At 52.1% G+C, this 22,213-nt stretch overlaps 2 protein-coding genes across 19 annotated transcripts in view; one reads left to right on the top strand and one right to left on the bottom strand.

Annotated features, from left to right (window-relative positions):
• CTC1 (CST telomere replication complex component 1) overlaps positions 1-1,166 on the bottom strand; it is a 22,863-nt gene extending 21,697 nt beyond the window's left edge. For 7 of the 15 annotated variants that reach the window (XR_010153286.1, XR_010153285.1, XM_024350506.3 and 4 more), the window contains exon 1: positions 830-1,072. Coding sequence is in view for 11 of the 15 variants with exons in the window: in XM_024350506.3 (XP_024206274.1) it covers positions 830-862 (33 nt within the window). In the remaining 4 variants the exon portion in view is untranslated. Of the gene's footprint in view, positions 1-829 lie in introns of all 15 variants that reach the window. The other 8 variants (XM_024350504.3, XM_063799786.1, XM_063799789.1 and 5 more) reach the window with 3 other exon arrangements.
• Positions 168-22,213, top strand: PFAS (phosphoribosylformylglycinamidine synthase). Of its 4 annotated transcripts, none has more exons than XM_016932439.4 (29): positions 168-279; positions 517-683; positions 5,566-5,786; positions 5,872-6,007; positions 6,734-6,839; positions 7,208-7,397; positions 7,511-7,616; positions 7,973-8,113; positions 8,232-8,356; positions 8,543-8,671; positions 9,525-9,656; positions 9,790-9,918; positions 14,602-14,675; positions 14,791-14,947; positions 15,257-15,318; positions 15,457-15,618; positions 15,894-16,019; positions 16,152-16,283; positions 16,597-16,827; positions 16,990-17,170; positions 17,258-17,341; positions 17,564-17,719; positions 17,936-18,055; positions 18,455-18,600; positions 18,730-18,937; positions 19,063-19,154; positions 19,242-19,356; positions 20,216-20,539; positions 20,662-22,213. In XM_016932439.4, the coding sequence occupies exons 3-29, from the start codon at positions 5,645-5,647 to the stop codon at positions 20,970-20,972; spliced, it is 4,017 nt and encodes a 1,338-aa protein (XP_016787928.1). In that variant the 5' UTR covers positions 168-279; positions 517-683; positions 5,566-5,644; the 3' UTR covers positions 20,973-22,213. The 4 variants fall into 4 exon arrangements, with proteins under 4 accessions (XP_016787928.1, XP_016787929.1, XP_054526458.1 ...); XM_054670483.2 differs by having other exon boundaries at positions 200-279; positions 591-683; XM_016932440.4 differs by lacking the exon at positions 517-683.

Raw genomic sequence — 22,213 nt, 5'->3', positions numbered from 1 at the left:
CAAGAGGTACAAAACTGTCAGCTCTGACCCCTCCACCACCACCCAACTGAACTTTTGAGTTTTTCAGACACCTGCTCTATCCTCCTGCCTTTGAATATGTGTTTGCTTCCGTCCTGAAACCCCTTCCGGCGCTTTTTTTTTTTTTTTTTTTTTTTTGACAGAGTCTCGCTCTGTTGCCCAGGCTGGAGTGCGGTGGCACAATCTCAGCTCACTGCAGCCTCCGTCTACCCGGTTCAAGCGATTCTCCTGCCTCAACCTTCTGAGTAGCTGGAATTACAGGTGAGCGCCACCACGCCCGGCTAATTTTTGTATTTTTAGTAGAGATGGGGTTTCACCATGTTGGTCAGGCTGGTCTCGAACTCCTGACCTCAAGTAATCCGCCCGCCTCCGCCTCCCACAGTGCTGGATTACAAGCGTGAGCCACCACACCCGGCCCCTTTCGGCGCTTTTTGCCTTCTACACGCACTTCGGGTCTCAGACGCTTTTACTTATTATGGTTGCCCTTTTCCCCTACAGCTCCGTCAAGGGTCTTCTCCAGGAACCCACAGCCCCATAGTTCCCCCATTAACCTGCTCCTGGTTTCCCACCAGGCTTAAACCCTAGAGAGTGAACGGAGACCAGTTTAAGGCTCACAGCGGGCGCCGCGTGAATGAGGGAATAAACATTCGCAGAACCAGTAAGAGGTAGGAGCGGACCGACTCACAACCCCCTCACCCATGGGCCGGACGCGGCCAGCGAGCCCAAAAGACAAGGCAGAGGAAATAGGAAGAGAAAGAATATCTGTGACAAACAAGAAAAAAGGAACAAGAGACGTAATAGCAGCACTCACGGAGGAAGGGACCTGGGCCCGGCCAGCCGCCATGATGCGCCGGAGCTCCGCCCCCGGGAGGGGCAGGTGCTCGCTTGGGGGTGGGGATGGGGGGGGCGCTCGGTGACGTCACCGGTGAGCGGGTTTCCTCGCCACCTCCAGCTCCTTCTCGCTGCTCACCCCCTCGCTTCCTAGAGACTCCGCGAGGCGCCTCAGTGCACCATCCCAACTCCCGACACCCCTGTCTCTTTTCTCTGATTTTTTTTTTTTTTAAGACGAAGCCTGGCTCTGTCGCCCAGGCTGGAGTGCAGTGGCGCGATCTCGGCTCACTGCAACCCCCGCCTCCCAGGTTCAAGGGATTTTCCGGCCTCAGCCTCCTGAGTAGCTAGGATTACAGGCACCTGCCACCACCACGCCCGGCTAATTTTTGTTTTTGGTTTTTTTTTTTTTTTTTGTATTTTTAGTAGAGACGGGGTTTCACCATGTGGCCAGGCTGGTCTCAAACTCCTGACCTCAGGTGATCCACCTGCCTCAGCCTCCCAAAGTGCTGGGATTACAGGCGTGAAACACAGCCCCTGGCCCTCTCTGATTGTTTTGAGACGAGGTCTCGCTCTATCGCCCAGGCTGGAGTGCAGCGGCGCCATCTCGGTTCACTGCAGCCTCGACCTCCCGGGCTCAAGCGATCCTCCCACCTCAGCCCACCAAGTAGCTGGGATCGCAGGCGTGCACAGCCACACCCGGCTAATTTTTGTATTTTTCTGTAGCGACATGGTTTCGCCATGTTGCCCAGACTGGTCTCGAACTCCTGGGCTCAAGCGATCTGCCCGCCTCGGGCTCCCAAAGTGCTCGGATTACAGGCGGAAGCCACCGCGCCCAGCCTCCGTCTCCCTTCTAAGTGACATCCTGTCCGGCATCCCGCAGGCCTTCAGATGGATGGGGTAGGAGAGCTCAGGAACTCAAACACAGCCCGCCTGGTGGATGACTTCTAAGCATCCTTTAGTCTCCCTGATCTTGCCAAGCAGAGAAGGGCTTCCTCGTAATGCCACCATAGCACAACTTTCACATGCTTGCTTTATGGCCTTAACTAACTGATGTCATTACTTAACTGTCCCCGCGGGGACGGGGAACTGAATGTATTTTCACAAACGTCAATTCAAGACAGATTTGTGGGAGAAACCACCTGGGGATAAACCTCTCCCCACCAAGAACCTAGAATTCGGCCGGGTGGCTGGGGAAAAGTGGGCGGGGCGTAGTCGCCCCGGCGCTGGCAGGTCCAGTCTCTGCCCGCGGCGCACGCGGATGACGTAACAAACGCGCGCGACGATTCGAGGTGCTCTGTGGCCGCGAGTGCATCTTCCACGTGAGTATAGTTACCGCGTGCGGACCTGGATCCTCCTCCAGGTGCAGCGTTTCGTCATCTAGCCCAAGCCTGGTCTGGCGGCTTCAGTATCCCCACCGGGCCGAGCTGTGTCTACTTGGTGCCCGCGTATTTGCTTTAGTGGAGGCGTCCATTCGTCCTATCTTGCGTGCGTTCCGCAGACCCCAGGCATGGCCGACCCCCATGTAAACTTAGCCCCATTGTCCCATTCATGGATTCAACTAACAGAAAGACTGCCGGCCGCCTACTTTATATCAGGCACCATGCTGGTCATGGAATACAGCCCTCATGCACGCAAACCCTGTCTCTGAGCTCTTGAAGCTTATATTTTACTGGGAATGATAGACGGAAATCAAGTGGCTTAATAAACAAAATGCCTTCAGGAAGACTGTCCTGAAAGTTGGGGAGGGGCTGAAGAGTGGTGAGAATCAAGAGTTCATTAAGTCAGTCCACAAGTTTTAGAATTTTTTTGCGTTTCAAGCCCTGGTATTGTTCTAAGCCTTGGTAATTCAATGGAAACGAAGCAGCAACATCCCATGCCCACGTAGAGATTTTTTTCTAGTGGGGAATATAGAGCGAAAAATAAAAACATCCAATAGTGATAAGCGCTTTATAGGAAATTAAAATAGGGCCGGCCATCTGATAGTAACTACTTGAGTGGCTAGTGAAGCCTTTTCCACGAAGGCGAATCACCAGAAATCTAAATAACAAGAAAGAGCTAGCCATGCATATGTCAGGGTGAAAAAAATGCCTTCCAGGACCGAGCTTGGCAAGTTAGAGAAATAAAAAAGAAGCTAATGTGTGGTTGGTGCATTGTGGGTGAAAAAGAGAATGGTGTGAGTTAGGGTTGGAAAGGTAGGCCAGAGAGTGGCCAGACTTGGTAAACCAGGATGCTGAGTTGGAATTTATACCATGTGTAATGGGAAGCCATAATCCACTTTATGCTGATGTGTGACAAATGAATTGTGGTTATGCAGTGGTCAGGAGGTTAATGCATTGGTCCAGGTGAGTGATGGTGGTGGCTTACTTGAACTAGAGTGAGGTAGTAGAGATGAAGAGATGAGAGATTTGAGACACGATTGGAAATAGATTTCCTGGTGGATTGGATTTAGAGAGTCTGAGGGAAAGAGAATTAAGGATGACTTCTGTGTTTTTGTCTTGAGCAACAAATTGGATGATGGTAGTGTTTACTGAGTGGCAAGACTAGGGGAACAGCAGAGTTTGGTGAGTAAAGCCAGGGTCCCGCTGAGAGGCAGTGGGACCAGAAATTGGATAGGTAGTTTGGGATAGATGGGGAGGGCCTTTGAATGTTAGGCTAAAAGTATTAACTGTAATAGTTCTGTTGCCTGATGCACACTGGAGGTCAATACACCAAGACACCAGGTTGCAGCAGAGAAAGAGGTTTAATCATAGGGCTGCTGAACAAGGAGACAGGAGGAAACCTCAAATCCATCTCCCGGAGTACTTTGGGGCTAGGGTTTTTAAAAAAGGGTTTGGAGTAGGATTAGGATGAAGTGTGAAAATCATTGATTGAAGAGTGCAGGGTGAGGTCATGAAACAGGGAGATGAAGAAACTGATTCTCATGCTCACTTGGTTCCACTGTGGGAGTCTTTTTTTTTTTCTTTTTTTTAATTTGAAAGATGAGGTCTGCCTGGCGCAGTGGCTCACGCCTGTAATCCCAGCACTTTGGGAGGCTGAGGTGGGTGGATCATGAGTTCAAGAGATTAGACCATCCTGGCCAACATGGTGAAATCCCATCTCTACTAAAAATACAAAAATTAGCTGGGCATGGTGGTGTGCACCTGTAGTCTCAGCTACTCGGGAGACCGAGGCAGGAGAATCGCGTAAACCCGGAAGGCAGAGGTTGCAGTGAGCCAAGATCGTGCCACTGCACTCCAGCCTGGCGACAGAGTGAGACCCCATCTCAAAAAAAGAAAAAAAAAAAGAAAAAGACGGGGTCTTGCTCTGTCACCCAGGCTGGAGTGCAGTGGCACAATCGTAGCTCACTGCAGCCTCAAACTCATGGGCTCAAGCGATCCTCTTGCCTCAGCCTCTTGAGTAGCTGGGACCACAGGTACATGCCACCATGCCCCACTAATTTTTAATTTTTTTTTTATAAAGACAGGGTCTTACCATGTTGCCCAGGGCTGGTCTCAAACTCCTGGGCTCAAGCAGTCCACTGCTTTGGCCTCCCAAAGTGCTGGGATTACAGGCATTGGGATTATAGGCGTGAGCCACTGCTCCTGGCTTCTGTGGGAGTCTTTGAGCTGGTGGAGTCAGCTGTTCTGCTGGAATTCAGGATCCGCTTAAGCAATTCTTTTTTTTTTTTTCTTTTTTTGAGTCAGAGTCTTACTCTGTCACCCAGGCTGGAGTGCAATGGCTCAATCTTGGCTCACTGCAACCTCTGCTTCCCAGGTTCCAGCGATTCTCCTGCCTCAGCCTCCCGAGTAGCTGGGACTACAGGTGCTTGCCACCACGCCTGGCTAATTTTTTGTATTTTTAATAGAGACAGGGTTTCACCATGTTGGCCAGGTTGGTCTTGAACTCCTGACCTCAAGTGATCTACCCCTCTTGGCCTCCTAAAGTGCTAGGATTACAGATGTGAACCACCATGCCCAGTCCTGCTTAAGCAATTCTTTTTTTTTGTTTTAATAATTTATGGGTCGGAATGGTGGCGCACGCCTGTAATCCCAACACTTTTGGAGTCCGAGGCGGGCAGATCACTTGAGGTCAGGAGTTGGAGACCAGCCTGGAGAACATGGGGAAACCCCATCTCTACTAATAATACAAAAATTAGCTGGGCGTGGTGGCGCATGCCTGTAATCTCAGCTACTTGGGAGGCTGAGGCAGGAGAATTGCTTGAACCCAGGAGGCAGAAGTTGCAGAGAGCCCAGATTGCGCCACTGCACTCCAGCCTGGGTGACAGAGTGAATCCATCTCAAAAAAAAAGAAAAAGAAAATAAATAAATAAATAAATAAATAATTTATGACATGATATCATCAAGCAATAAATTCTTAAACAAAAGCTTTGTGATCAGAGATCCTTTTTCGTTTGTTTGTTTTTGTTTGTTTTGAGACAGAGTTTCGCTCTTGTTGCCCAGGCTGGAGTGCAATGGCGCGATCTCGGCTCACTGCAACCTCTGCCTCCCGGGTTCGAGCAGTTCTCCTCCTGCCTCAGCCTCCCTAGTAACTGTGATTACAGGCGCCCGCCACCACACCCAGCTAATTTTATATTTTTAGTAGAGACAGGGTTTCACTATGTTGGCCGGGCTGATCTCCAACTCCTGACCTCAGGCAATCCACCTGCCTCAGTCTCCCAAAGTGCTGGGATTACAGATGTGAGCCACCACGCCCGGCTTAGTTAATGTTATTTTTTAGGAATCTAATTCATCTCTCCAGCAAAGGACACATCTCTCCAGCAAAGGACACCTCTCTCCAGCAAAGGACACCTGCAGAGATGTCCCCAGTCCTTCACTTCTATGTTCGTCCCTCTGGCCATGAGGGGGCAGCCTCTGGACACACTCGGAGGAAACTGCAAGGGAAACTGCCAGAGCTGCAGGGTGTCGAGACTGAACTGTGCTACAATGTGAACTGGACAGGTTGGGCCCAGGTATTAGATTCTTGGGGGACATGCCTCGGTGCTGGGGGCAGTGTCTCAAGGTGTCCTGCCCTGTCTCCCTGCAGCTGAGGCCCTCCCCAGTGCTGAGGAGACAAAGAAGCTGATGTGGCTGTTTGGTTGCCCTTTACTGCTGGATGATGTTGCTCGGGAGTCCTGGCTCCTTCCTGGCTCCAATGACCTGCTGCTGGAGGTCGGGCCCAGGTAAGTATCTCATCCTGCCCACCCCTTTCTTCTGCTTTCCTCTGCTTCCTCTTGTGATCCTTGGGAGATTTGCTTTTCCTTTGCTCTTTGCTACTTCCTGCCTAGGAAACCACACATGTGCTTTCCCCATTTGGGTAGATCCCTCCAAAGACCTAGCCTGCTCCAAAACATGTTCAGAAAGCAAAATAAATTAGATTCCAAGTTAAAATCAAACAGTTTTGGCCAGGCGCGGTGGCTCACGCCTGTAATCCCAGCACTTTGGGAGGCCGAGGCGGGGCAGATCACGAGATCAGGAGATTGAGACCATCCTGGCTAACACGGTGAAGCCTCGTCTCTACTAAAAATACAAAAAATTAGCCGGGTGTGGTGGCGGGCGCCTGTAGTCCCAGCTACTGGGCAGGCTGAGGCAGGAGAATGGCATGAAACCGGGAGGCAGAGGTTGCAGTGAACCGAGATCACGCCACTGCACTCTAGCCTGGGCAACAGAACAAGACTCTGCCTCACAGAAAGAAAAAAAAATCAAAATAGTTGTGATACTAGAGGACAGTTTTGGTTTGGTTTGAGTGTACTTTGAAAGCAGGTTTCTTGTTGCCCAGCCTGAGGCTGAAAGCCAATGGTGAGGGGATAGCGGTGGGAGGTTGTCCAGACAGCAGTGGGCAGGATCCACCCGCCCAGCTGAGGCCTGCCGGGGGTTCTCCAGTCCTAACCATCAGGCCCATTGTTCAGGCTGAACTTCTCCACCCCAACATCCACCAACATCGTGTCAGTGTGCCGCGCCACTGGGCTGGGGCCTGTGGATCGTGTGGAGACCACCCGGCGCTACCGGCTCTCGGTGAGGTGATGGGGAATCAGGAGGAGGAGATGAGCCAGAGATACAAGATTAGATCCTAAGCTCTAGAGAGAAGCAGGGACAGGTGCTCCTGGCTTTAGGCCTGCTCTGTATGGTCGTACAAGTTGTTCACTGCCTGAAAGTACCTGGTTGAGGGGTAAATGGGGCAGAAATCCAGCCTATGCTTCCTTTAATTTGTGCATCCTAGCATGGATTCATACCTGGAAAGGGCGTCTTTTTGTAATCTGAGAAAAAGTGCCATATGGTGTGGCAGTGGGCTAGCCTTGCATGACTAAGAGGGTAGGAAGGTGGACCATTTCTCTCCATTCTTAAACTCTTCACCCCTTGCCCTCTGTGTGTCTGCACCCTAGTTTGCCCACCCCCCATCAGCTGAGGTGGAAGCCATTGCTCTGGCTACCCTGCACGACCGGATGACAGAGCAGCACTTCCCCCATCCTATCCAGAGTTTCTCCCCTGAGAGCATGCCGGAACCCCTCAATGGCCCTATCAATATACTGGGTGAGGGCCAGCTTGCGCTGGAGAAGGCCAACCAGGAGCTTGGTGAGTAGCTGGGGAGGGAGATGTAGGGTCCAGGATAGGCCAGTAGGGGTGCTGAGATCTGGAATGTGGCTGCCTGAGTTCCATAGTCACCTCTTCCTGGATTTGTCTCCTAGGTCTGGCTTTAGACTCTTGGGACCTAGACTTCTACACCAAGCGCTTCCAGGAGCTACAGCGGAACCCGAGCACTGTGGAGGCCTTTGACTTGGCGCAGTCCAATAGGTGGGGAGAAATGGGGTTGTTCCCATACCTGAGCCCATGGGTGTTGGGAGAGACCACAGGGGCTCACCTTCATGGTCCTCCCTTGGCTTACGGGCCTCCCTGAGTCTCTGAGGGCCTGGGCTCCCGTCATCCATCAAGGAGTCTACATTCAAATCTTGGTTTTATCTTCACTTTGGCTCTGGATAGTCCAAAATGACAGAATACTTGAAGATTATGACTTTTTGGAATATATTTTGATCTATTATCTAAGTATGAATTTGGCTGTAACTCTGCTGTTAAATGCTGGTGAGAAGACATGGCATTAAGAAATGACCCCGTTTCCACCTGCCTTCCCCTCCCTGCATCGCCCCCTGCAGCGAGCACAGCCGACACTGGTTCTTCAAGGGCCAGCTCCACGTGGATGGGCAGAAGCTGGTGCACTCACTGTTTGAGTCCATCATGAGCACCCAGGAATCCTCGAACCCCAACAACGTCCTCAAATTCTGTGATAACAGCAGGTGGGCTGTGCCCTAGACTGGGGTGGCGTCAGGACCCGGGGAGGGGAGGCCCCAGGCCCTGGTTGGGTTAGTGTAGGTCCCAGAAAGGAAGCAGGGTCCATGACGGATATGTCCACAGTGCAATCCAGGGAAAGGAAGTCCGATTCCTACGGCCTGAGGACCCCACACGGCCAAGCCGCTTCCAGCAACAGCAAGGGCTGAGACATGTTGTCTTCACAGCAGAGACTCACAACTTTCCCACAGGTGAGCTGGGTTCCCTGGAGAAATAGGTGAGATCACAGAATAGGGTAGGGCAAAGGTCCCAGGCCCCTGGGGTGGGCCTGGGGAAAATAATCAGGGAAATTGGTTGTCCTTATTTTCAGTGGGGGTGGTCAGAGATGGGGGTTTGTCTCTGAGGCACCCAGACCTCTCCCCACTTTCTCTTTGCAGGAGTATGCCCCTTTAGTGGTGCAACCACTGGCACAGGGGGCCGGATTCGAGATATCCAGTGCACAGGCCGCGGGGCCCACGTGGTGGCTGGCACTGCCGGCTATTGCTTTGGAAATCTGCATATTCCAGGTTCCATCTCCTTCCTCTCTATCCACCTTCCCTTCCAGATTCCTTGTCCTGGCAGGCAGCAAACTTCTATCTGTTAGGTCCATAGGGTTATCCTGTGTGCCTTTTCTCAGGAGCAAGGGCTCTAGGATAGCTGGCCTTTCACTAACTATGGTCATAAGTGTAGACCTGGGGAGATGAGGTGGCCAGACTGATTTTGCAGGTCCACGATTTTCTTTAAAAACTAGCCTTCATTCAGCCAGAAAGCATGATATTGGGTTGGTCTTATGATCAGCACCTGCCCCTCAAATCTGGTTTCTTAGAAAGCCTGAGAAACTTGACTGGGCGTGGTGGCTCACACCTGTAATCCCAGCACTTTGGGAGGCTGAGGTGGGCGGATCACAAGGTCAGGGGATCGAAACCATCCTGGCTAACACGGTGAAACCCCATCTCTACTAAAAATACAAACAATTAGCCGGGCGTGGTGGCGGGCGCCTATAGTCCCAGCTACTCAGGAGGCTGAGGCGAGAGAATGGCATGAACCCGGGAGGCAGAGCTTTCAGTGAGCCAAGATCACGCCACTGCACGCTAGCCTGGGTGATAGAGCGAGACTCCATCTCAAAAAAAAAAAAAAAAACAGAAAGCCTGTGTAACTCTGATTGCGAGATTCAGAGGGAAGGCTGGTGTGGGTGGTGGAAAGAAGACCAGTGCCTCACTGCAGGCTCTAGGGCTTCCTAAAACAGGACTTCCTGAAGTGGAACATTGCAACCATGCAGGTGGTCCTTGGTGGCCTTGACTCTTCCTGAAGGATGCAGGCTGCTCCGGCCTGTCTTCACAGTTCATTCAGTTCATCCAGTTCTCTCTCCTTCCCTCCCAGGTTACAATCTGCCCTGGGAGGATCCAAGCTTCCAGTATCCTGGGAACTTTGCCCGGCCCCTGGAGGTTGCCATTGAAGCCAGTAATGGAGCTTCTGACTATGGCAACAAGTTTGGGGAACCAGTGCTGGCTGGTGAGGCTGGGGGTGTGGAGGGATGACAAACACCCAGAGGGGCTTGTGGGTGGGGTGTGCGACCCGGGGGCTGTGCTATTGGGCGAGCACTGGGGGAACTGAGTGACAGGTCCCTCTGATGTTCACACTCCAGGCTTCGCCCGCTCCTTGGGCCTCCAGCTCCCAGACAGCCAGCGGCGTGAGTGGATCAAGCCCATCATGTTTAGTGGGGGCATTGGGTCCATGGAAGCTGACCACATAAGCAAGGAGGCCCCAGAGCCGGGTAAGAGCCTGCCACCTTTCTCTGGATCCAGCCAGCTTTCTCCCCAGCACAGGATGGCTACAGGGAGGGAACTTAGGGAACACTTCAGTGGTTAGTTTTTAATATGTTGGCTTATGTTATGTGTCACATAATGATGGACAACTCATTCTGAGAAATGTGGCTATTAGGTAATTTCATTATTGTGCCCACTTCATAGACTGTACATACACAAACCTAGATGGCATAGCCTGCTACACAATCCACACAGCCTCTTACGGGCAATATTATCCAGGAATTTTGTACACTTAGGAGCCATGATGAACAAAACAGCATGAGAATAAAATAAGCACAAGAGAAAATAATGCAATCAAGACGTGGTGGGCCAGGCAGGGTGGCTCGCACCTGTAATCTCAGCACTTTGGGAGACTGAGACAGGTGGATCACCTGAGATCAGGAGTTCAAGACCAGCCTGACCAACATGCTGAAACCCTGTTGCTACTAAAAATACAAAAATTAGCCAGGCATCTGCCGGGCACGATGGCTCACGCCTGTAATCCCAACACTTTGGGAGGCTGAGGTGGGCGGATCACGAGGTCAGGAGATCGAGACCATCCTGGCTAACACGGTGAAACCCCGTCTCTACTAAAAAAATTAAAAAATTAGCCAGGTGTGGTGGCGGGCACCTGTAGTCCCAGCTATTCGGGAGGCTGAGGCAGGAGAATGACGTGAACCCAGGAGGTGGAGCTTGCAGTGAGCTGAGATCCCACCACTGCACTCCAGCCTGGGCGACAGATCGAGACTCCATCTCAAAAAAAAAAAAAAATTACCCAGGCGTCATGGTGCATGCCTATAGTCCCAGCCTCCTGAGGCACAAGAACCACTTAAAGCTGGGAGGTGGAGGTTGCAGTAAGTGGAGATCGCACCACTGTCAAAAAAAAAAAAAGACGTGGTAAATATGAGATATATGAAGCTACTGTCAATGTAACATGGCATACCGTTTTTAAGTAAACTTTTTTTTCTCTTTTTTGTTAATTATTATTATTTTTAATCTGCATTTTCTTTCTCAACTCAGATTTTTTTTCTCTTTTTAGAGACAGGGTGTTACTTTGTCACCCAGGCTGAAGAACAGTGGTTCTGTCCTAGCTCACTGTGGCCTTGAGCTCCTGGGCTCAAGCAGTTCTCCTGCTTCAGCCTTCCAAAGCACTGGGATTACAGGTGTGAGCCATGGTGCCCAGCCAGAATACACTTGCTTTATATAAGTAGAATGAGTACATTCTAAAATAACAGTAAAAAGTATAGTTGGCTGGGCACAGTGGCTCACGCCTGTAATCCCAGCACTTTGGGAGGTCAAGGCAGGGGGATTACTTGAGGCCAGGAGTTTGAGACCAGTCTGGGGAATATAGTCAGACCCCTGTCTCTAAAAAAATTAAGAAATAAAACTTAGCTGGATATGGTGGTGTACACCTGTAGTCCCAGCTACCCAGGAGGCTTAGGTGGGAAGATCGCTTGAGCCAAGGAGCTCAAGGCTGTAGTGAGCTATGATCATACCACTGCACTCCAGCATGAGTGACAGTGAGACCCTGTCTCCAAAAAAGAATAAAAATAAAAAATAAATGTAGGCTGGGTGTGGTGGCTCACGCCTGTAATCCCAGCACTTTGGGAGGCCATGGTGGGCAGATCACCTGAGGTCAGGAGTTCAAGACCAGCCTGGCCAACATGGTGAAACCCCCTCTCTACCAAAAATTCAAATATTAGCCGGGTGTGGTGGCGCGCACCTATAATCCCAGCTACTCGGGAGGCTGAGGCAGGAGAATCACTTGAACCTGGGAGGTGGAGGTTGCAGTGAGCCAAGTTTGCACCATTGCACTCCAGTCTGGACGACAGAGTGAGACTCTGTCTCAAAAAAAAAAAAATTTTTTTTTAAGTGTGGTAAATACATAAACCAGCAATAGTCATTTATTGTCATTATGAAGTATTATGTAGTATACATACAATAATGGTTTGCAGTATACTTTTGTGTGACTGGCAGTATAGTAGGTTTATTTACAATAGCATCACCCACCAGCGTGCCACGATGCCACTAGGCAATAGGAATTTTTCAGCACAATTATAATCTTAAGGGATCACTGTTTCTATATGTGGTCTGTTGTTAAGCAAAATGTCATTAGTCAGCCCATGACCATAATGGAATCATATAATATGCGGCCTTTTGTGTCTGCCTTCTTTCACTTAGCTTAATGTTTTCAGGGGTTATCCGTTGCATCAGTACTTTATTTCTTTTTATGGCTGAATAATATCCCATTATGTAGCTATGTCACATTTTGTTTACCCATTCCTTAGTTGGTGGACATTGGGGTTGTTTCAACTTTTTAGCTATTATGCATAATGCTGCTATGAACATTTATGTACAAGTTTTTTTGTTTTGTTTTGGTTTGGTTTTTTTGAGACGGAGTCTCGCTCTGTCGCCCAGGCTGGAGCGCAATGGCGCCATCTAGGCTCACTGCAAGCCCCGCCTCCTGGGTTCACGCCACTCTCCTGCCTCAGCCTCCCAAGTAGCTGGGACCACAGGTGCCCACGACCACGCCCGGCTAATTTTTTGTGTTTTTAGCAGAGACGGGGTTTTGCCATGTTAGCCAGGGTGGTCTCTATCTCCCGATGTGATCCGCCCGCCTCGGCCTCCCAAAGTGCTGGGATTACAGGCGTGAGCCACCGCGCCTGGCCTATGTACAAGTTTTTGTATGAACATATGTTATCATTTCTCCCAGGTATATAACTAGGGGTGGAATTGCTGGGTCATGTGGTAACTATGTTCAGCTTTTCAAAAAATTGCCAAACTGTTTTCCAAAGCAGCTGTACCATTTTACATTCTCTCTAGCAGTGTGTGAGGGTTCCAGTTTCTCCACATGCTTGACAACACTTGTTAATATCTGTCCTTTTGATTGTAAGGCATAATAGTGGGTATGAAGCAGTATTTCATTGTGGATTTGGTTTGTTTTTCTCTAATGACTAATGATGTTGAGCATGTTTTCTTTCTTTCTTTTTTTTTTTTGTAGAGACAGAGTCTTGCTCTGTTACTCAGGCTGGAGTGCAATGGCACAATCTCAGCTCACTGCAACCTCCACCTCCTGGGTTCAAGCAATTCCCCTGCCTCAGCCTCCCAAATAGCTGGGATTACAGGCACGTGCCACCACACCCAGCTAATTTCTTTTGTATTTTAGTAGAGATGGGGTTTCACCGTGTTGCCCAGGCTGGTCTCGAACTCCTGAGCTCAGGTAATCCACCCGCCTCAGCCTCCCAAAGTGCTAGGATTACAGGCGTGAGCCACCATACCTGGCCGAGCATGTTTTCGTATGCTAGTTAGCTATGTGTATATCTTCCTTAGAGAAACATCTATTCAGATCCTTTCCTATTTATTTTTTCTTTTTTGAGATGGGATCTCGCTCTGTCACCCAGGCTGGAGTGCAGTGGTGCGATCTCAGCTCACTGCAACCTCCGTCTTCCGGGCTCAGGCGATCCTCCCACCTTAGCCTCCTGAGTAGCTGAGACTACAAGCTCCCGCCACCATGCCTGGCTAATTTTTGCATTTTTTGTAAAGATTGGATTTCACTGTGTTAGCCAGGCTGGTCTCGAATTCCTGAGCTCAAGCGATCCGCCCGCCTCAGTCTCCCAAAGTGCTGGGAGTGTGGGTGAGTTCTCCCACAGTTTCTACCCTGGAGCCCCCAGGCTTCAGGACCCTTCCGCATCCAGAGGTTGCAGTGAGCCAAGATTGCATTACTGCACTCCAGCCTGGGCAACATCTCAAAAAAAAGAAAAGTTTTTAGTGTATAAGCCTTACTTCTATTGTTAAATTTATTCCTAATTATTTTTATTCTTTTTGATGCTACTGTAAATAGACATAGATATTTTTGCCTTTTTCATTTTTCGCTTAGCAGTATATCTTGGAAATAATTTCATATTGATGAAATCATATTACTTCATTACATTCCTATATTCTCTTTTTTTGGTGGCTTAGTCTTTCATTGTATAGACTTACCATAGTTTACTTAATGAGGTCTCTGTTGTCAGCCTTTAGATTATTTCATGTACTTGCTAATACCAACGTTACTGTAGTGTTTAATCTTGTAAGTAGGTGATTTTATACCTGTGCAAATAAATCAGCGGGATGACTTCCTCAAAGTGTATTTACCCAATCAGAGACTGTGTGCATTTGTCATTTTGGTTGTTATTGCCAAATCGTCCTCCGTAGTTGATACCAGTTTACTCTCCTATCAACCCAGTCAAGTGGTAAGGCTTCTGGGCTAGGCAGGGTGGCTCACGACTGTAATCCCAACACTTTGGGAGGCCGAGGTGGGTGGATCACCTGAGGTCAGGAGTTTGAGACCAGCCTGGCCAAGATGGTGAAACCCTGTCTCTACTGAAAAAATACAAAAATTAGCCGGGCACGATAGCGGGCGCCTGTAGTCCCAGCTACTCAGGAGGCTGAGGCAGGAGAATCACTTGAACCCAGGAGGCGGAGGTTGCAGTGAGCTGAGATCACGCCACTGTACTTCAGCCTGGGCAACAGAGCGAGACTCCATCTCAAAAAAAAAAAAGGTGGTCAGGCTTCTCCCTAACATCAGCTTCCTCTGTGTTCACGCTGCCTTGCTTTCGAGGCCTCTTCTCATGGCTTCCCCAGTGTTCTGATTCTGCCTTCCCTTCTTACAGGCATGGAAGTTGTAAAGGTTGGAGGTCCCATCTACAGGATTGGAGTTGGAGGTGGAGCTGCTTCATCTGTGCAGGTGAGTGGGAATTGCTAAAGGTGCAGAATCCTTGATATAACCGGGCCCCAGGCATAGGGGAGCGTACAGGTGCTTCCAGCCTCGTTGAGCTGAGCTATGCCATATATGCCCCCAGGTGCAGGGAGATAACACCAGTGACCTGGACTTTGGGGCTGTGCAGCGAGGAGACCCGGAGATGGAACAGAAGATGAACCGTGTGATCAGGGCTTGTGTGGAGGCCCCCAAGGGAAACCCCATCTGCAGCCTTCATGATCAGGGCGCTGGTGGCAATGGTGAGGAAAGGAGTTGAAACAAGAGACTGGGCCTGCCTGGTATCCTGCCAGGTTTGGTTTAGGGAGAGGTATCAGGAATCTCCAACCAACCACCCAGCTCTGGGTCCCATTCTCCATGCTCTGTACATTCTAGACAGGTTCAGGGTTGGAAGGGTGGAAGCCTGCTGCCGTGGGATGATTGGTGGTGAGGGTGCGGCAGCGGTTGACACAGGAACACACCAAATTACAGGCTCCTTTGGAGGCCAGGGACTGCCCTTTGTTGCCTGACCACCACTAGGTCACTGCTTCTCCTTGCAACCCTCTCACCAGGCAATGTCCTAAAAGAGCTGAGTGACCCAGCTGGAGCCATCATTTACACCAGCCGCTTCCAGGTGGGTCTCGTCCCCTGAAGTGTGGCATTTTCCCACCCCTGCCAGCCCCAGCCCGCTTCCACCCATCTCTCTTACAACAACATGAGACGTGGGAGTGCCCACTGGCCCTTCTCTTTCCTCCCCGCCGTGGCTGTGCAGCTTGGGGACCCAACCCTGAATGCCCTGGAAATCTGGGGGGCTGAGTACCAGGAATCAAATGCTCTTCTGCTGAGGTCCCCCGACCGGGACTTCCTGACTCATGTCAGTGCCCGTGAACGTTGCCCGGCTTGCTTCGTGGGCACCATCACTGGAGACCGGAGAGTGAGTTGGCCCAGGGAGTTGGGAGCAGACACTGGGGCAGACATGAGCCACCTGGGTATGGGCTAGAGGGAGAGCTGTCAAGGGAGAGAGACGAGAGGAAGATGGGAGGTAGTGGCAAACAAGCTGTGGGGAATGTAGGATCCAAGGAGGGGCAGGGACTCAATATGGAAACCAAACAAGGAGTGGAAAGCACATTTGTGCCCTGATTTCTAGGAACATTCCTTGCTGGTGTTCATAGTCTCATCCCCTCTGGGTGGGGTCCCTGTGGTCTATAGATAGTGCTGGTGGACGATCGGGAGTGTCCTGTCAGAAGAAATGGCCAGGGGGATGCCCCCCCGACACCCCCGCCAACCCCTGTGGACCTGGAGCTCGAATGGGTGCTGGGCAAGATGCCTCGGAAGGTATGTGGGGTTGAGGGGATGGGTTTTTCCTGTGGTCCTCTCCACACCACCCTTTACCCTACGTGCATTTTGTCGCCTGTGTGCCCAGCCCACCCCAGGTGTTCACACTGCCTGTCGCTGTCTGTGTTGCAGGAGTTCTTCCTGCAGAGGAAGCCCCCCATGCTGCAGCCTCTGGCCTTGCCCCCAGGGCTGAGCGTGCACCAGGCTCTGGAGAGGGTTCTGAGGCTGCCCGCCGTGGCCAGCAAGCGCTACCTCACCAATAAGGTCCTCCCTGCACCCTTCCTCTGCCCCCTGCCTCCTTCCTCCGCCCACTGCCTCCTTCCTCCGCTCAGCCTCCTCTGCCTTCCCACCCTTAGAAACTGCTGTGGGGGTTTTTGCCTGGCCCTGCAGGAAGCAGCAGGGGCAGGGCAGCCACCCTGATGGCCTGGTCTCCCTGCTACCCACCTTCTAAGTAGAGCTGTTGTCTGCGTTGGGGGAAAGACAGGCCTCCCACTGCCCTGGGTGCCTTGGGGGCATGTGCGGGAGCTCAGGCTGTCCCTGTCCCTTGCTCTCTTGCTAACCCCACCTGGTTCCACAGGTGGACCGCTCCGTGGGCGGCCTGGTGGCCCAGCAGCAGTGCGTGGGGCCCCTGCAGACTCCTCTGGCAGATGTAGCGGTTGTGGCACTGAGCCATGAGGAGCTCATAGGGGCTGCCACAGCCTTGGGAGAACAGCCAGTCAAGAGCCTGCTGGACCCAAAAGTCGCCGCCCGGTTGGCCGTGGCCGAAGCCCTCACCAACCTCGTGTTTGCTCTGGTCACTGACCTCCGGGTGAGTTCTCCCACAGCTTCTATCCTGGAGCCCCCGGGCTTCAGGACCCTTCCACATCCATCTGTAGCCCTTCATTTCATGTTGCAACCTCCCAGTCCGCCTGCACCCCTGGCCTCTCCACATTTCTCTTCCCCTCTAATGCTGTGCCTCTGCCACCCCCAGGATGTGAAGTGTAGCGGGAACTGGATGTGGGCAGCCAAGCTCCCAGGGGAGGGCGCAGCTTTGGCGGATGCCTGTGAGGCTATGGTGGCAGTGATGGCAGCCCTGGGTGTGGCAGTGGACGGTGGCAAGGATTCCCTCAGCATGGCTGCTCGGGTTGGCACTGAGACCGTGCGGGCTCCTGGTGAGGCGTGGGAGCCCCGGGGAGGGGAGGAGGAACTATGGAGCTGGGTTGGCAACTCATTCCTTTGGACTCCTCCTTGCTCTACAGGGTCACTGGTCATCTCAGCCTATGCCGTCTGCCCAGACATCACAGCCACCGTGACCCCAGACCTCAAGCATCCTGAAGGGAGAGGTATGGACATGGCCCCATCCTTTGTGATCTTTGCTTGTGTGATCTTTGCTTGGCTCCTGCTTTGTGAGTGCTGGGCCCCCATCTCAACACTGGGCTGTGGTGTTTTCTGGGACTGATTGTCTAGGTGTCTCACCACATGCTGGGAATAGCAGTGCTGTGAGCCCCTCAGGGATGGGTCCTCCTGAGCTGTTCCCCTCCCCTCACCCCTCCCCGTCTCCCCAGGCCATCTGCTCTATGTGCCTCTGAGCCCTGGGCAGCACCGGCTCGGGGGCACAGCTCTGGCCCAGTGCTTCTCCCAGCTCGGGGAGCACCCTCCAGACCTGGACCTTCCTGAGAACTTGGTGCGGGCCTTCAGCATCACTCAGGGGCTGCTGAAAGGTGAGTGAAGACCCCTGGGGAGATGGCGCACGGGGTGCCAGGCGTGCAGCAGGCATTCACCAGCTGAGCAGTGGGGCAAAAGGGACTCCAATGGACGATGCACCCCAGATCCCCTGACATTCTGACACACACTCTTGATGGACTGACTCCGGAAGGTGGGGTGGGGCTGTCAGGTTTGGGCCCCGAGGTTGCTGAGCTTTCTTCTCCTTCCTCCAGACCGCCTCCTCTGCTCAGGCCATGATGTCAGTGACGGAGGCCTCGTCACATGCCTGCTGGAGATGGCCTTTGCTGGAAATTGCGGGCTACAGGTGGATGTGCCTGTCCCCGGGGTTGATGGTAAGGAACCTGGGGTCTAGTCTCGGGCCTGGGCTGCCTTCTCCACCCTGCAGACCCCATTTCCAATATATTAAAGAGTGGAGTGCCGTCCGGTCCCCTTTCCCTGAGTCTTCCCTGACTAGCTTTTCTGTGCTGTCTCTCTGACAGCTGAACTGGATGGAACTGGCTGACACCCGCCATGTTCCTGACTGCACCCCTCTGAGACTTCCCATCCCTGAGATGTCCATGATGAAACATCCTCAGTCCTGCCGTCCTAGCCCTCATCCTCCTTGATCCCTACCCTACTCTCTGGCTGCATCCCTCTGACCCTCGCCCTGGCCCTTCCTGCATTTCCCTGATCCCGCCCCAACTCCCTTGGCCCTTCTTGCACCCCCCTGACTCCCCACATTGCTCTCCCAGTCCTGTCTGTGCTGTTCGCTGAGGAGCCAGGCCTCGTGTTGGAGGTGCAGGAGCCAGACCTGGCCCAGGTGCTGAAGCGTTACCGGGACGCTGGCCTCCATTGCCTGGAGCTGGGCCACACAGGCGAGGCTGGGCCCCACGCCATGGTGAGGAAGTGAGGGAGAGAGCGGTGTGCAGTGGGCAGTCAGAGTGGGGTGGCCGCGGTCCATCCCTCTCCCACTGTGGAGGGGGCCATCCTTTCTCCTAGCCCGTGGGAGATTTGTTCCTCTTCCTAGGTCCGTGTGTCAGTGAACAGGGCTGTGGTTCTGGAGGAGCCTGTTGGGGAGCTGCGAGCCCTCTGGGAGGAGACGAGTTTCCAGCTGGACCGGCTACAGGCAGAGCCTCGCTGTGTGGCAGAGGAGGAACGGGGCCTGAGGGAGCGGATGGGGCCCAGCTATTGCCTGCCCCCCACCTTTCCCAAAGCCTCCGTGCCCCGTGAGCCTGGTGAGGGAGTGTGTGCGTCCTGGGGGCACTGAGCCTGGATGCCTGGGCCTGCCCTCGGAAAGGTGTCTGGGGAGTTGGGGTGGGGAAGTAACTTTCTGGCCCAAAGACACTTATTCTCCCCCAAGGTGGTCCCAGCCCCCGAGTCGCCATCTTGCGAGAGGAGGGCAGTAATGGAGACCGGGAGATGGCCGATGCCTTCCACTTGGCTGGGTTTGAGGTGAGCAGGGTAGGGGGCAGCTGGGGGTGATTGTCCAGCCTCAGCTGCGTGTCCTCCCACCCACACTCCCCCTCCCCACCTTCGCAGGTATGGGACGTGACCATGCAGGACCTCTGCTCTGGGGCAATTGGGCTGGACACTTTCCGTGGCGTGGCCTTCGTGGGCGGCTTCAGCTATGCAGATGCTCTGGGCTCTGCCAAAGGTCAGTGTGCAGGCTTCTGCCCACTCCCTTCCCCCACATTCCTGAAGAGGTGCCTTTAGCCCCATCTTCCTGGGCTGGGGATTGGCCTCTCACTCCACTGAGCTAGGAGAGAGTGGGCCCATTCGTCTGGGCCACATGCCAACAGAAGGCTGGTAGTAAATTTTTAATTTTTTCATTGAAAAAAAGTATATATATACACATATATAATTAACATATATATTACTAAAACATTATATATATTATTTATATATTATTAAAATATATATTATTTATATATTGTTAAAATATATATTATTTATATATTATTAAAATATATATTATTTATATATTGTTAAAATATATATTATTTATATATTATTAAAATATATATTATTTATATATTATTAAAATATATATTTTTTGAGACGGAGTTTCACCCTTGTTGCCCAGGCTGGAGTGCAATGGCGCGATCTCGGCTCACCGCAACCTCCACCTCCTGGGTTCAAGCGATTTTCCTGCCTCATCCTCCCAAGTAGCTGGGATTACAGGCATGCAAAAATACAAAAATTAGCCAGGCGTGCTGGCGGGCGCCTGTAATCCCAGCTACTTGGGAGGCTGAGGCAGGAGAATCGCTTGAACCCAGGAGGCAGAGGTTGTAGTGAGCCAAGATCATGCCACTGTACTCCAGCCCGGGTGACAGAATGAGATTCCATCTCAAAAAAGAAAAAAAAAAAAAGAAAGAAGGAAAGGAAGGAAGGAGGGAGGGAGGGAAAAGGAAGAAACAAAAAAGAAAAGAAACAGAGCAGTTATGCCCCTTCATTCCCAATTCCCTTTTTTGAGGTCCTCCATGTCTCACCCTGACTTCCCTATTCCCTGCTAGGGTGGGCAGCTGCTGTGACCTTTCATCCCAGGGCTGGGGCTGAGCTGAGGCGCTTCCGGAAGCGGCCAGACACCTTCAGCCTGGGCGTGTGTAATGGCTGTCAACTGCTGGCTCTGCTCGGCTGGGTGGGAGGCGACCCCAATGAGGATGCTGCAGAGATGGGCCCTGACTCCCAGCCAGCCCGGCCAGGCCTTCTGCTATGCCACAACCTGTCTGGGCGCTACGAGTCTCGCTGGGCCAGCGTGCGTGTGGGGCCTGGGCCAGCCCTGATGCTGCGAGGGATGGAGGGCGCCGTGCTGCCCGTGTGGAGTGCGCACGGGGAAGGTCAGGCCCAAGGAAGGCTGGGGGAGGGCACGAGGGTTGGGGGCAGGGGAGGGCCCGAGGGTTGGGGGCAAGGGTGGGCATGAAGGACCTTGGCTCTCACTTCCCTCCTCCTTCCATCCCAGGTTACGTAGCATTTTCTTCTCCGGAACTCCAAGCTCAGATTGAGGCCAGGGGCTTGTCTCCACTGCACTGGGCCGATGATGACGGGAACCCCACAGAGCAGTACCCTCTGAATCCCAATGGGTCCCCAGGGGGCGTGGCTGGCATCTGCTCCTGTGATGGCCGCCACCTGGCTGTCATGCCTCACCCTGAGCGGGCCGTTAGGCCTTGGCAGTGGGCATGGCGACCCCCTCCATTTGATACTCTGACCACCTCCCCCTGGCTCCAGCTCTTTATCAATGCCCGAAACTGGACCCTGGAAGGGAGCTGCTGACTGGCCACAGGGGCTTATCTGGGCCCCATGGCTTTTCACCTAAGTGGGTCCTGCCCCCTCCCCCATGACCTTCGGGAGCACCCCATATTATTTCCAAAAATATCTTGGACAGACAAGGACCAAAATGCCAAAATCTCAGCGGACTCGATGATCTGCCTGCTGATGTTCCTTCTGTGGCTGTGTCTATTTTCAGTTCTGCTCTAACATGGCATGCCCTTTCTCAGCCCAGGAAACAGCATGTGGTTCAGAGAAAAGAGCGACAAGGAAAAGTTAGGACTCCTGAGGTCCGAACAGGGGCTTCTGTTGCCCACTTCACAACACTCAGTGATCACCGGCGTGCAGTTGCCTCCTTGGCTCTGAGGGATGTTTTGCGCTCCCTTTTCTCATCATTGGGGTTAGGGGGTGCAGACAAAGTCAGCAATAGTATGCAGATCAGCCCCTCACCCTCACCACCTCATTGTTCTCATCTGGAACTGAAACTTTCTGGACTTCTTTTGAAGTGCTACACTGCGCTGAATGTAAGGAATTGTTGCTTGTGGAAGTTTCTCAGCGTTTCTGGCTGTCTTAGGGCTGGCCTCAGAACCCAGCATTCCTGTTATTTGCTTCTAAATTAGCAGCTCTCTTTTTTTTTTTTTTTTTTTTTTTTTGAGGCAGTCTCACTCTGTCACCCAGGCTGGAGTACAATGGCGTGATCTCGGCTCACTGCAACCTCTGCCTCCTGGGTTCAAGCAATTTTCCTGCCTCAGCCTCCCGAGTAGCTGGGAGTACAGGCACACACCACCACACCCAGCTAATTTTTGTATTTTTAGTAGAGATAGGGTTTCACCATGTCTCCCAGGCTGGTCTCAAACTCCTAACCTCAAGTGATCCGCCTGCCTCGGCCTCCCAAAGTGCTGGGATTACAGGTGGGAGCCACTACACCTGGCCCAGCAGCTCTGTTTCTGATAGAGGTGGTTGGGGCTCTCATCCCTAGATCCTAACCCTTTAGTATGCTGGAATTCTACTCTTCACTTACTGCATTGACTGTTGTTGATTAGTTATTATTGCAAAGCACTGTCACCGGCCTCAGGGAGTTTATGTGTAATATAATTAAAAATAATAGCTGTGTATAACACTTAGCTCAAGCCACGCATGTGTGAGGCATTTGGTATGTATCTGAATTAATTCTCACTAAAATTCAGCAAAGGACTTGATAGCCCCTCCCCGCCTTTTCAATAAAGGATGAATGAAGGTTGACTGCA

This window comes from Pan troglodytes, chromosome 19 (assembly GCF_028858775.2).
Source record: "Pan troglodytes isolate AG18354 chromosome 19, NHGRI_mPanTro3-v2.0_pri, whole genome shotgun sequence".
NCBI classification, from domain to species: Eukaryota; Metazoa; Chordata; class Mammalia; order Primates; family Hominidae; genus Pan; species Pan troglodytes.
Note: the sequence above shows the minus strand (reverse complement) of the source record. Positions and strands in the feature narration are given on the sequence as shown.